The 15,582-nt window shown below is 40.8% G+C and overlaps 1 protein-coding gene across 8 annotated transcripts in view; it reads right to left on the reverse strand.

The window, feature by feature from the left end:
* The window catches only part of BLTP3A (bridge-like lipid transfer protein family member 3A), a 496,913-nt gene that overhangs the window by 211,532 nt on the left and 269,799 nt on the right, over positions 1 to 15,582 (reverse strand). For all 8 annotated transcript variants that reach the window (XM_073666443.1, XM_073666436.1, XM_073666439.1 and 5 more), the window contains one exon: positions 11,617 to 11,685. In XM_073666443.1, the coding sequence (XP_073522544.1) occupies positions 11,617 to 11,685 (69 nt within the window). The remainder of the gene's footprint in view (positions 1 to 11,616; positions 11,686 to 15,582) is intronic.

Here is a 15,582-nt window from a genome sequence, read left to right on the forward strand (position 1 = left end):
ATGTTCTGTTAACCCTTTCGCCAAGTACGCTCGGGCCGAGCTCCGAGTATTTACAGCTGCTTGGTGATATGTTTGAATCGCTCCCGTGTGCATGATTTGCAACTGTTTGACAGCTTTATTACATGTGAGGAATGTCTATTTCTTACACATTCCTCACATGTAATAAAACTGTCAAACAGTTGTACCACAGTGTTTTCCTGGTATGTGAATTTTATAATGTGGTGGAAAACGTAAATTGTGTAAAGTGTATAAGGTTAGCACAAGTGAGTTGTGTAGAGTGCATCAGGTTGTCATACATGAGTTGTGTAGAGTGCATCAGGTTGTCATACATGAGTAGTGTGGAGTGCATCAGGTTGTCATACATGAGTTGTGTAGAGTGCATCAGGTTGTCATACATGAGTTGTGTAGAGTGCATCAGGTTGTCATACATGAGTAGTGTGGAGTGCATCAGGTTGTCATACATGAGTTGTGTAGAGTGCATCAGGTTGTCATACATGAGTAGTGTGGAGTGCATCAGGTTGTCATACATGAGTTGTGTAGAGTGCATCAGGTTGTCATACATGAGTAGTGTGGAGTGCATCAGGTTGTCATACATGAGTTGTGTAGAGTGCATCAGGTTGGCATATGTAATTTGTTTAAGACAGAAATAAATTTAGTAGTCGATGGATTTGTGGTACAGTTTGAAGAATTCTTTTACACACAGGCCAGGTTTGTTGGGGCAGGTGTCACATTGCCAAATGGTGTCCCTTGTTATCCCCAGTCTATAACACTCTCTGCACCTTTTTTTTTCAACCTTCCTTTCTTTGAGGTTTGAGAGATCTCACAGGGAAATGTTTCTCTGATACGATACGGCCACCTTTAGGTCCAGAAGTACTGGGGCCTTCATGACTTCCAAATATTAGGGCCTTGATCACTACCTACTGGAACTGAAGGAAGGTCGTGATAATATGAAAGTGTTCTACATTGCCATCTGTAGGATGTGCACGGCCCTGTTCTTGTAACACAACTTAGCTTTTCTCATGGCACTGCACGGCTGGAGGACTCGATTAGGGAAATCAAGTTCCCCCATGTCTTGGTGTACCCCAGGACACAGAATGGTTTGGGTGCCTGTGTTGTGGTACCTCGTACAGCATTGTGGGTGCTGCCATCACCACGTATTGTGGTCAAGAAAAAGAACATCCCTCTTGTCCTTGTACTTGACCACCAGAATGTTGTCGCTACATAGGGCTCTGCTCTCACTCTTTCTGACCAGCTGCCCAATCACAGTCTTAGGGAGTCCTCTCTGATTATTGCAGAGAGTACCGCATGCTGCTTGCGTAGACAGAATTTGAAGAGTGGGATGCTGGTATAAATGTTATCTATGTAGATGAGATAATCTTGATCCAGCAGTGGATCCCACACAATTTTCCCACTCACTCCCAGGACAGAGGAGCATTTAGGGAATTAAATCCAGGTGTCCTTCATAAACACTAAACCTGCGGGTGTACCCTAAGGTACTCTCGCACAATTTGCAGAGTTTAATTCAATTCCTGGCAATCTTACTGGGCAGATATTGCCGGAATTTGAGCCTCTCCTTGAAATGCATTAGGGTCTCACCCATGTAGATGTCACTTATGGGAACGTATACCTCAGCAAATTTGTTGCTAAAGTTATCAATGACTGGCCGAACTTTGAAAAGTCGGTCAAAGTTGGGGTCATCTCAGGGAGGACCCTGTGCTGTGCATTATCATAGCAATGAAAACTTTGTGGATGAACTCAAAACGTTTACGGATCATAGCCAGGCAGAACACTTGAGTGTTGATAACAAATGCACAACTGAGTCCGCTCGCCATTCGGAGTGTGGAGCCAAATCGTCTAGCCTGGATCCGGTCAGAGAAGCCGCAGTAACTCAGATGAGAAAAAAGGGAAGGATGATCCAGAGTATCAAGCTAATTTCTTAAAATAAAACTTAGCTTTTATTGTGCCCATTAAAACATTGCTGCACACCAATTGTCCACATGGTGCACTACAAGGATCAGGACCTACACATTTCAACGTTTAAGTCTTAATCATGGTCTCACTGACCCGAGTGCTGACCAACCTATAAACATAATTAATGAGAGGCATTAATTTGCCACCTGTTCACCAGCACATGAGATCACCGTGATGGGCGTGTATGCATCCAAAATAAAACCATTAGTATGAGAAGTATCACAAACATTACACATACCACATACTATCATATTTTATGTTTTTATTATTGTAACATAACAAGTAGAAAATTCAGTTTTTTTTATATATACACAGCTCAAAAAAATAAAGGGAACACTTAAACAACAGAATATAACTCCAAGTGAATCAAACTTCAGTGAAATCAAACTGTTCACTTAGGAAGCAACACAGATTGGCAATCAATTTCACATGCTGTTGTGCAAATGGAATAGATGGAAATTATTGGCAATTATCAAGACACCCTCAATAAAGGAGTGGTTCTGCAGGTGGGGACCACAGACCACATCTCAGTACCAATGCTTTCTGGCTGATGTTTTGGTCACTTTTGAATGTTGGTTGTGCTTTCACACTCGTGGTAGCATGAGACGGACTCTACAACCCACAGAAGTTGCTCAGGTAGTGCAGCTCATCCAGGATGGCACATCAATGCGAGCTGTGGCAAGAAGGTTTGCTGTGTCTGTTAGTGTAGTGTCCAGAGGCTGGAGGCGCTACCAGGAGACAGGCCAGTACACCAGGAGGGGGCCGTAGGAGGGCAACAACCCAACAGCAGGACCGCTACCTCCGCCTTTGTGCAAGGAGGAACAGGAGCAGCACTGACAGAGCCCTGCAAAATGACCTCCAGCAGGCCACAAATGTGCATGTGTCTGCACAAACGGTTAGAAACCGACTCCATGAGGGTGGTATGAGGGCCCGACAGATGGGGGTTGTGCTCACAGCCCAACACCGTGCAGGACGCTTGGCATTTGCCACAGAACACCAGGATTGGCAAAGTCGCCACTGGCGCCCTGTGCTCTTCACAGATGAAAGCAGGTTCACACTGAGCACATGTGACAGACGTGACAGAGTCTGGAGACGCCGTGGAGAGTGATCTGCTGCCTGCAACATCCTTCAGCATGAGCGGTTTGGCATTAGATACCGAGATGAGATCCTCAGACCCCTTGTGAGACCATATGCTGGTGCGGTTGGCCCTGGGTTCCTCCTAATGCAGGACAATGCCAGACCTCATGAGGCTGGAGTGTGTCAGCAGTTCCTGCAAGATAAAGGCATTGAAGCTATGGACTAGACCACCCGTTCCCCAGATCTGAATCCGATTGAGCACATCTGGGACATCATAGTAACATAGTCTTCCTTCAACCTTAAAAACTAAGTCCATCTAGTTCAACCCACAGCCTAACATGTTGATCCAGAGGAAGGCAAAAAAAAACCCATGTGGCAAACACCAAGCTCCACATTGGGGAAAAAAATTCCTTCCTGACTCCATACGACAATCAGACTAGTTCCCTGGATCAACGCCCATCAAGGAATCTAGTATATATAACCTGTAATATTATACTTTTCAAGAAAGGCATCCATGCCCGTCTTAAATTTTAACAGTGAATCACTCATTACAACATTCTGCGGCAGAGAGCTCCATAGTCTCACTGCTCTTACAGTAAAGAATCCACGGCTGTGATTATGATTAAACCTTCTTTCCTCCAGACATAGAAGATGCCCCCTTGCCCCGTCTCAGGCCTCAGAGTAAAAAGATCAGTAGAAAGGTCTTTGTACTGTCCCCTCATATACTTGTACATAGTAATAAGATCACCCCTAAGCCTTTGTTTTTCCAAAGTAAATAACCCCAAGTGTAATAAACTGTATTGGTATTGTAGACCCCCAGTCCTCTAATAACCTTGGTCGCTCTTCTCTGCACCCTCTCTAGTTCAGCTATGTCTTTCTTATACACCGGAGACCAGAACTGTACACAGTATTCTAAGTGTGGTCGCACTAGTGACTTGTATAGAGGTAAAATTATGTTATCCTCATGAACATCTATGCCTCTTTTAATGCATCCCATTATTTTATTTGCCTTTGCAGTAGCTGCCTGACACTGGCCACCAAACGTGAGCTTGTAGTCCACCAATACACCCAGGTCTTTTTCAGTTACAGTTTTGCCCAGTGTTTTACAATTAAGCATATAATTATACATTTTATTTCCTCTGCCCAAGTGCATTACCTTACATTTATCCCCATTAAAGCTCATCTGCCATTTATCAGCCCAAGCTTCTAGTTTACATAGATCCTCCTGTAATATAAAATTGTCCTCCTCTGTATTGATTACCCTGCAGAGTTTAGTGTCATCTGCAAATATTGAAATATTACTCTGTATGCCCCCTACAAAGTCATTAATAAATGTTAAAAAGAAGGGGGCCCAATACTGACCCCTGTGGTACCCCACTGTTAACTGAGACCTAGTCTGAGTGTTTTCCATTATTAACCACCCTTTGTTTCCTATCACTGAGCCAGTTCTTAACCCTCATATACAGTACAGACCAAAAGTTTGGACACACCTTCTCATTTAAAGATTTTTCTGTATTTTCATGACTTTGAAAATTGCACATTCACACTGAAGGCATCCAAACTATTAATTAACACATGTGGAATTATATACTTAACAAAAAAGTGTGAAACAACTGAAAATATGTCTTATATTCTAGGTTCTTCAAAGTAGCCACCTTTTGCTTTGATGACTGCTTTGCACACTCTTGGCATTCTCTTGATGAGCTTCAAGAGGTAGTCACCAGAAATGGTTTTCACTTCACAGGTGTGTCCTGTCAGGTTTAATAAGTGGGATTTCTTGCCTTATAAATGGGGTTGGGACCATCAGTTGCGTTGTGCAGAAGTCTGGTGGATACACAGCTGATAGTCCTACTGAATAGACTGTTAGAATTTGTATTATGGCAAGAAAAAAGCAGCTAAGTAAAGAAAAACGAGTGGCCATCATTACTTTAAGAAATGAAGATCAGTCAGTCCGAAAAATGGGCAAACTTTGAAACTGTCCCCAAGTGCAGTTGCAAAAACTATCAAGCGCTACAAAGAAACTGGCTCACATGAGGACCGCCCCAGGAAAGGAAGACCAAGAGTCACCTCTGCTTCTGAGGATACGTTTATCCGAGTCACCAGCCTCAGAAATCGCAGGTTAACAGCAGCTCACATTAGAGACCAGGTCAATGCCACACAGAGTTCTAGCAGCAGACACATCTCTTCAACAACTGTTAAGAGGAGACTTTGTGCAGCAGGCCTTCATGGTAAAATAGCTGCTAGGAAACCACTGCTAAGGACAGGCAACAAGCAGAAGAGACTTGTTTGGGCTAAAGAACACAAGGAATGGAGATTAGACCAGTGGAAATCTGGGCTTTGGTCTGAGGAGTCCAAATTTGAGATCTTTGGTTCCAACCACCGTTTCTTTGTGCGACGCAGAAAAGGTGAACGGATGGACTCTACATGACTGGTTCCCACCGTGAAGCATGGAGGAGGAGGTGTGATGGTGTGGGGGTGCTTTGTTGGTGACACTGTTGGGGATTTATTCAAAATTGAAGGCATACTGAACCAGCATGGCTACCACAGCATCTTGCAGAGGCATGCTATTCCATCTGGTTTGCGTTTAGTTGGAACATCATTTATTTTTCAACAGGACAATGACCCCAAACACACCTCCAGGCTGTGTAAGGGCTATTTGACCAAGAGGGGGAGTGATGGGGTGCTACGCCAGATGATCTGGCCTCGGTCACCAGACCTGAACCCAATCGAGATGGTTTGGGGTGAGCTGGACCGCAGAGTGAAGGCAAAAGGGCCAACAAGTGCTAAGCATCTCTGGTAACTCCTTCAAGATTGTTGGAAGACCATTTCAGGTGACTACCTCTTGAAGCTCATGAAGAGAATGCCAAGAGTGTGCAAAGCAATCATCAAAGCAAAAGGTGGCTACTTTGAAGAACCTAGAATATAAGACATATTTTCAGTTGTTTCACACTTTTTTGTTAAGTATATAATTCCACATGTGTTAATTAATAGTTTTGATGCCTTCAGTGTGAATGTGCAATTTTCATAGTCATGAAAATACAGAAAAATCTTTAAATGAGAAGGTGTATCCAAACTTTTGGTCTGTACTGTATTTATTTTACCCTATCCCCATTGTTGTCATTTTATGTATCAACTTTTTGTGTGGAACCGTATCAAAAGCTTTTGACAAGTCCATCTACATAACATCCACTGCATTTCCTTGGTCCAGTCCAGAACTTACCTCCTCATAAAAGCTGATCAGATTAGTATGACAGGAACGGTCCCTCGTAAACCCATGTTGATATTGGGTCATGAGGTTATTCTTCTTCAGATACTCTAGTATAGCATCTCTTAGGAAACCCTACAGGATTTTACCCACAGTAGAGGTTAAGCTTATTGGCCTATAATTTACGAGTTCGGTTTTTGTCCCCTTTTTGAATATTGGCCCCACATTTGCTATACGCCAGTCCTGTGGTACAGACCCTGTTATTATGGAATCTTTAAAGATTAAAAATAACGGTCTATCTACGACGTTACTTAATTCCTGTGTATCCCATCCGGGCCCGGGGATTTGTCAACTTTAGACTGTCCAGGAGTTGGCAGATGCTTTAGTCCAGGTCTGGGAGGAGATCCCACAGGAGACCATCCGCAACCTCATCAGGAGCATGCCCAGGCGTTGTAGGGAGGTCATACAGGCACGTGGAGGCCACACACAATACTGAGCCTCATTTTGACTTGTTTTAAGGACATTACATCAAAGTTGGATCAGCCTGTAGTGTGTTTTTCCACTTTAATTTTGGGGGTTAATCCAAATCCAGGCCTCCATTGGTTAATAAATTTGATTTTCATTGATGATTTTTGTATGATTTTGTTATTAGCACATTCAACTTTGTACAGAACAAAGTATTCAATGAGAATATTCAATTCATTCAGATCTAGGATGTGTTATTTGAGTGCTCCCTTTATTTTTTTGAGCAGTGTATATGTTAGGCTATGTGCACACTGTGTGTCTCCAGTGCGTCTTTTGCGCGTCCCTTCCGCTCTTTAATGGGCCAAAAATCACATAACAAACCTTAACCCATGATCTCCTATGACATTTTGCAAGATCTGTGCACATGATCAGGATTTTGCCTGACTGAATTTCAAGGACAGAAAAAGAAGCAGGATGTCCATTCTTTGTGCGTTTTAGCCTGCGTCCCTCCAATACACTGCACTGAAAAAAAAAAAAAACGCATAGCAAATCCTCAGGCAAAAACGCACAAAAAATGCTGACATATATACAATGACACTAACATTCAGTGAATATAGCTCTTATAGAAAAAGTACGGCCAGCAATACCATTTTACAAGAAGGATCGTGTCATCCCCCACATATCAAATGGAATATCCCCTATGGGGAACTAATCAGGACTAGAAGTAATTGCACAGATAGGATTACTTTTGAAAAAGAAGCAAATAAAGTCTGTGGGAGACTGCAAACCAGAGGGAATCCGAATTGAACACTTAGAAAGACTTATCAATCAGCAACAAATCTGGATGCAAGGATCTTCTAAGAGAAGTAACAAGGGAAATTTTAGCCCAAACATAACATTCTCTACACCATACAATCCCTAATACACGAAAATAGTGAATATTATTAAAAAATATATTCCAATGTTACGTCAGAATTCTTGTCTCAGCAATATACTCCGTATTAATATCAGATTTGTGGCTAGGAAATCCCCTACACTGGGTATGACACTGTCTTTTTCAGGGCGAACATACCAGTCATTCTAAATCGAGTACTTGACTTGAATTAAATGTTTTTTTCAAATTCAGGGCTAATCGTTGCAAAGTATGTCCACATGTAATAAAAAAAGATAATTTTACATCTATACGTAAATGAACATATATTCAAAATACATGATTTTATAAATTGCAATACTGCATGGGTAATTTACCTTGAGGAATGCTCACAATGTAGAGTGCAATACATAGGTTGTACCACGGGAGCTCTAAAGGTCCGCATAAGAAGACACATTTTGAATGCAGTAAATCCACTAGCAACTAATGCATTCGCAGTTTCAAAACACTTTTCAGGAGTGCATAAAGGTGACTTGTCTGCCCTGAGGTTTCAAGGAATTAAAAAGGTATATAAACCAATACGGTGGGGAAGATCATAAAAGTAAATTTTTAAATAGGGAATCTTATTGGATTTTTAAGTTGGAAACTCGCTCACCTTCAGGACTTATTCGCAGGCAAGATCTAATACTGCAATATTAAGGCTATGTACGCACTATCAGGAATTGCTTGCAGAAATTTCTGCTGCGTTTTTTCAAGGTTGTGCACCTCTTTGGAGCAAAAATTCTGCGGAAAATGTGCAGCGCTTTTTGTGCGTTTTGTGCTTAACATTAATTGGCCTCTACATCCTTACCCAAGATGTCTACCAATACCCTGTGTCAAAAAGATGACATGTACCCTTGATGCCCGAGTGACCAGCAGTGACACTACTTAAGGAACCCCAATCTCAGGTGCACAGGAATAAACAACTTGTCATGGGGCGTACAAGGCAGAGCCAATCCCCGTGATTTAACCATCTCCCATGCCACATTGACTGAGGACACCACAACACCCTTGGGAAGAATGACCTAATGACCAACGACCTCAGACTGGGTGGGACAAAGACTCAGAGAGAGAGCATCCGTCTGTACATTCTTGGTCACAGGGAGGTAGGAAATAGAAAAATTAAATCTGGAAAAGAACAAAGCCCATTGTGCCTGCCTAGAAATTAATCTCATAGTGTTCAGGAAATAAATTCCATTCTTATGGACCGTAATATAGCCAAAGGATATTTAGCCCCCTCAAAGAAATGTCTCCACTCCTCCAGAGCTAACTTAATGGCGAGGATTTCTCGGTTGCCGACGTCAAAGTTAAGCTCAGTGGGAGAAAATTTAAGAGAGAAAAAGGTGCGTGGCCTCAAATTAGTTAGGGTACAAGATCCCTGGGGGAGCACCACCCTCACCCCTACCTCGGAGGCGTCCACCTCCACCACAAAAGGCCTATTAAAATCTGTCTGAACCAGAACGGGAGGAGAGGAAAAGGCCTTCTTGAGAGTGTTAAATACTACAGTATATTTTTACTGTCCTTAATCTAGTCCTAGAAAATAATTTCAATTAGTTAATATTTGATTATTTTTTCACACAAAGAAAAAAAACACAACCAGATGCTGATCAGTGATGTACGTCACCAACCAGCGCTTAACGGTTGTAGGATGCACTCACGGGTGTGGTGCAAAAAGGGGATAAAAAAAAATAGACAGGGAAAAAAAAAAGTCCAATCAGAGCGATCGTAGTTGTTAGAACCAGCAGGTACCTTAATGTGATCACTGCGACTCCGGTCGCGGTGCCGCATTTTAGCCATGACGTACCCAGTACTTCCACGGTTGGGAATTCGTAGCCGTGGTGATGTACTGCTAGCAGAAACAATCAGACGATCGCAGCTTCAAGTCCCCTAAGGTGACTATTAAATACAGTGAAAAGTAATATAAAAAAAAACCAAAACAATTAAAAATGTTGTAAAAAAATAATAAACAAAAAAACTATAAACGTTCAAATCACCTCCCTTTTGCCCCATTAAAAATAAAACCATTTAAAAAAATAAAAAATACACATATTTTGTACCACTGCATTAAGGAATGTCTGATGAATCAAAATCTAAAATAAATTAATCAGATTAGTAAATGGCGTAACGAAAAAAAAAATGAAAACAGAATTATGTTTTTTTTTGGCCACTGCAACATTGCAACAAAATGCAGTAAGAGGCGACCAAAATGGTATCAATAAAAATGTCAGCTAAGGTCACAAAAAATAAGCCCTCACACAGCCTCATTTCCCAGAAAATTAAAATGTTATGGGTTTCAGAAAATGGCGACAAAGGCAAAAAATATTCCCACAAATTTCCAATTTTTTTTTTCACCACTTAAATAAAAAAAAGAACAATACATGTTTGGTATCTGTGTACTCGTACTTGACCTGGAGAATCATATTGTGAGGTCAGTTTTACCATACAGTGAACATGGTAACTACAAAACCCAAAAAATAATGGTGGAATTGCACTTTTTTTGCAATTTTACCACGCTTGGATTTTTTTTTACCGTTTTCCAGTAAACTATGTGGTAGAATAGTGTCAATCAAAAGTACAACTCGTCCTGCAAAAAACAATCCTTCAAACGGCTATATCGACAGAAAAATAAAAATAGTTATGGCTTTTGGATAAGGGGAAGAGAAAACAGAAAATGGCCTGGGGAGAAGGGGTTAAAGCAGAAGGATTTCTGGAAGTGATGATATGGCACTCACAGAGCCCTGATCTCAACATTATCAAGTCTCTCTAGGATTAAACAAAGAAACAGAAGGATTTGAACATCCACAGAAGTTTTGTAGTTAGTTCTCCAAAATGTTTGGAACATTCGCCCTGCATAGTTCATTCAAAAACTGTGCGCAAAAGTAGAGGAATTGATGCAGTTTTGAAGACAAAGGGTGGTCACATCAAATATCAATTTGATTTATATTTCTCTTTTGCCCATTTACTTAGCATTATGCTAATTGATAAAAATTAACTATCAATTTTAACAATTCTGTTTTTGAAAACATTCTTACTTGGTAGCATTTTTCCACATCTGTCTGAAACTTTTGCATAGTACTGCAGGTGAGGGATCAAAAGTTGGGTTCTCTATCCTTCATAATGGGAAACCCTGCTCCCTTGTATCTGAGAGCTACAGCAAATAGGACTTTAGAGAATTGAGTGATGATTACCATCACATTACACAAGCCGGCTGACAATCTATGTAAAATCTATCAATTGCTTCTGTAAGCTTAAAGAGAACCTGTCACCAGGTATGCCCATATGAGGTAAGGTCACCACCTTTCAGCCCTGATATACAGCATTCTAATATGCTGTATATACTGTACGCCCCCAATCCCACCTGCAAGACAAGAAAAATAGCTTTTAGAAAGATTATGGTCACACTATTATTATATAGTCAGTATTTCACATCGGTATTTGTAAGCCAAAACCAGAACTGGGTCAAAAACGCAGAAGTGGTGAGCGTGTTTCTATTATATTGTTTCTCTGATTGTTCCTCATCTTGTTTTGGTTTACAAATACTGATGTAAAATACTGACCAAATATTGATAGTGTGACTGTAGCCTAAAACTCACATACGGGCCGGTCGGGTCCAATGGGTGTTGCTGTCTTGGTCCAGTGGCTCCTCTCTTCTTGTGATGCCATCCTCCCTCTGTGCTTCGTGTGGATGACGCGTCCTACGTCATTCAAACAGTGTCTCCAGCATCGCGTTCCTAAGCAGGCGTACTTCTCTCTGCCCTGTCGAGTGTCTAGCCAAGTACTGCAGTGCGAATGAGCCAGAAAAAGTCAGAGCCCCAACGCATGCTTACTGCAGTTCTTAGTATTAGAATGCTTCAGGGCTGAAAGGTGGTGACCTTACCGGATATGGGACAAGCCTGGTGACAGGTTCCCTTTACTAGATTTTCTGTCCATCAAGTTTCCTCAGCAACCTACCCTGGGAGCTCAAACACCATATAAAAATCTTTCATACCTGATTGGTGAGAAGGATAGTACTCCAACATTATTCTGTGGAAAGTCATCTGTATAGCTCCTCCAGATACTAAATGGAAACAGACAATACTGCGTTATGTTAGCATTCTCTTAACAACTAGACTTAAGAGTATAAGAAATCAAGAACTGTTACAGATATTTTGCACCTTTAGATGTCTACAATACTTAGAAAATTTCATGCACCAATCCATATTAAATTTTTCTATGGAAACATAGATTTGAATATCATTTCTTAAAACCCTTGCTGTCCTATAAGATAAATGAATGCCGTGGAATGACTTATCTAAAGGATCTATACATTAAATTGCACTGACACAGAAGCCGTTACCACAGACCACAGTATTTATGGGGCTTCATCCAAGCAGGGATGCCCCGTCTCCCCCCCTCATCAGTTTACCAGCATCTTGCAATAAAGCCCATAGACAATCAATTTCTACTGGAATATGGCGATATTCTGCCTTCTACTGATACTGTCAGAAAATAATACTTTAAAATGCTTAATCTATCCTAATTTACAAATCGTAAATGCTAAAAACTATAAAGCATAGCCACAGTTCACTTTAACTTTGAGACATAATTTTGTGATGTTTGCTAATATACTGCACGTGAAATAAGTAATGAACACATCACCAATTTTTTAAGTAAACATATTTTTAAAGGTGCTATTGACATGAAATTCTCACCAGATGTCGGTAACAACTCATCTAAATCACATAGGCAAAGAAATCAAACCATAGATGTCTATAAATTAAAGTTATGTGTAATAATGAGAAATGACACAGAAAAAACTATTGAACATACTTAATGAAAAGTAATTAATATTTTGTACAAAAGCCTTTGTTGGTGACGACAGCTTCAAGTCGTCTACAGTATGGAGTAACTAGTCACATGAATTGATTTGGGTCCAGTCTTCCACACAAAAGCTTTTCAAATCCTATAGGTTCCATGGGTTCCTTCTATGAACTCTGAGCTTTAGTTCTTTCTATAAATTTTCTATTGGATTTAGGTCAAGTGATTGACTGGTCCATTCTCACAGCTTTATTTTTCTCTTTCTCTGAAACCAATTGAGAGTTTCCTTGGCTGTGTGTTTGGGCTCATTTTCTTGCTGAAATGTCTTCACTCGTTTCATCTTCGTTAGGGGACAGTATAGAGATCTTGCCCGGGATTTGTTCAAAAGGAGGGATATTACGGTAACAAGAGGGCATTCACTAAGACTGGAAGAGAAAAGGTTTCAGCACCAGCATAGGAAGGGGTTCTTTACAGTAAGAGCAGTGAGAATATGGAATTCACTGAGTGAGGAGACGGTAATGTCAGATTCACTACACCAGTTCAAGCGGGGACTGGATGTATTTCTAGATACCAGGCAGATTTCAGCATATACTTATAAATAAAATAAAATAGTAGGTTGATACAGGGATTTATTCTGACTGCTGGTTTCAGAGTCGGGAGGGAATTTTTCCTCAGGTGAAGATTGGCTAAATCATTTGGGGTTTTTGCGCTCCTCTGGATCAACTTTAGCAATTACAGAACTAACAGGTCAAACTTGATGGACGCAAGTCTTTATTCGGCTTTACAAACTATGTTACTATGTTATCTTTATCAATCTGGTAGATCGCAGCAGATTGTTTTCAAGGTGGTCTCGGTACATTTGTTTAATTCATCCTTCCTTCAAATCACATGAAGTTTGCCAGTACTGTATGCTGAAAAACAGCCCCACACCATGATTTTCCTACTTCTAAACTTTACTGTTGGTATGGTGCTTTTGGGATGATATGCAGTACCTTTTGGCCTCCAAACATGGTGTGTATTATGGCATGCAAATAGTTAAATCTTGGACTCATCTGACCAGACTATATTCTCCTAGTTTTTCACAGGCTTGTCAAAATGTTGTTGAGCAAACTTTAAACACGCTTGAACATTGAGCATGCATACAGGCCATGAAGGTTGACTGCATTACTTATTGTTTTGAAACAATTGTATTTGCTGATTCCAGGTCTTTCTGTAGCTCTCCATAGGTACGGCTCTAGGACAACTATTCTGATAATTCTTTTCACTCCTTTGTCTGAAATCTTGCCTGGTAGTGGCCGTTTTATGATCAAATTATGTTCTTTCCACTTCCAGATTATCGCCCCAAAAGTGCTCACTAGAACCTTCACTGGTTTTACCCATTATGAGAAATTTCTTGTGTTGCACCTTGGTAATGAGACAACTTTTTATACTGTTTCATACTGTTCAGAAGTCTGAACCAGCTTTTCTTTGGCCAAAGAGGTTCTTTAAGAATTGTTTTGATCCCTACCCATACACACATCATTTGGTGTCAGAGATGATTTTTAATGGCTGCAAACAGCGTCGGACTGGTGTGCCTTGGGTCCACCAGAGAAAATCATTCCTGGGGCCCACTATGTAGATACGTAGAAATAATACAAGCCCATCAATTGTGTGGTAAAACGTGCTAATATTGTGGTGTAACATAAAAACACAATGGTTCACATTTATCAAACATGGCATCATTTGAGCAAAATCTTGTGTATGAACTTCAACTCCACTAATCTATATTTATCAAATTTCGCCACTAATAATAAATTTGGTGCAAATTATTTAAGTAGAACATTTTAAGCATGGTAGCACACTTTTCAATGTTAAAAAAGAGCTGGTGTCAAATGTAGCATAGTTATAGAATTTTGTACAAATTGCGACATTTTATGCATGTAAAAAACGTTGTAACATAAATGTATTTGTTCCATGTCCTGTTTTAAGACCGCCAGTGCCGGGATAGGGGCGCTCCTCTCCCCATGCACATACATAAAATCAATTCAAAACATTATTTTGGCACAGATGAATGTACAGTACCAGTACGGCCACAGCAGGATCCGCATGTGTGGAGTTGGCTCAGGAGCGGAGCCCGCTTCACATGCAACATATGGCGACTGATTTATACAGCGGGCATGTGCCTGTATGGTTACCAGCTGTGCGCCCCCATTTTGATACTCCTATGAAGTCCAGCATTAGGCTGTGGATTCATATCAGATCATTATTTCAACTATATACTGCAATACTGTTATACTGAAACACAGAAAACATGCAGGGGCGTAATGATCGCAGTCACAGAGGGTGCAACCGTGACCAAGCCCATGCTGAAGCGTGGCCCGCCGACATCAATTTCACCTGGATCTGCATCCTCTGATGCACATTCTGCTGAAATGTATTGTGACGCAGACACCCGACGGCTCTCTGCACTGCAATACGCGCTGCCGGCCAATCAGAGGCTGGCAACAGATGTCGGCTTGCCAATGATGAGTTGCACATGGTAGTGAAGTCAAAAGTAGAAGTTCGCTACTGCGCTGGCTATTGAAGGACGTTGCATGATGTAGGAGCGGAGGAAGGTAAAAATAATTGTTGTTTTTTTCTTTTTAAAATGTGAAAAAGAAAAAAGAAGAAGGGAAGGGGCTCAAGATGTGAAAATTATTACAAAATGGGCTTATTATACCAGGATGGCGGACATTATACCAGGATGGAGGACATTATAACAGGATGGAGGCAATATACCAGGATGGGGGACAATATACCATGATGGCGGATATTATAACACGATAGGGGATAATATACAGAGGGTACGTAAAGTATTCAGACCCCTTTAAATTTTTCACGCTTTGTTTTATTGCAGCCATTTGGTAAATTCTAAAAAGTTCATTTTCTTTTCTCATTAAAGTACACTCTGCACCCCATCTTGACTGAAAAAAAAAACACAAATGTAGAGATTTTTGCAAATTTATTAAAAAAGAAAAACTGAAATATCACATGGTCATAAGTATTCAGACCTTTTGCTCAGGCACTCATATTTAAGACCTCACAACTCACAGTGCATGTCAGACCAAATGAGAATGGAGCCCATGGAGCTCAGAGACAGAATTGTGGCAAGGCACAGATCTGGCCAAGGTTACAAAAG

The sequence above is a fragment of the Phyllobates terribilis genome, unplaced genomic scaffold (assembly GCF_046119375.1).
Source record: "Phyllobates terribilis strain yellow unplaced genomic scaffold, ASM4611937v1 Scaffold_2__4_contigs__length_985480577, whole genome shotgun sequence".
NCBI classification, from domain to species: Eukaryota; Metazoa; Chordata; class Amphibia; order Anura; family Dendrobatidae; genus Phyllobates; species Phyllobates terribilis.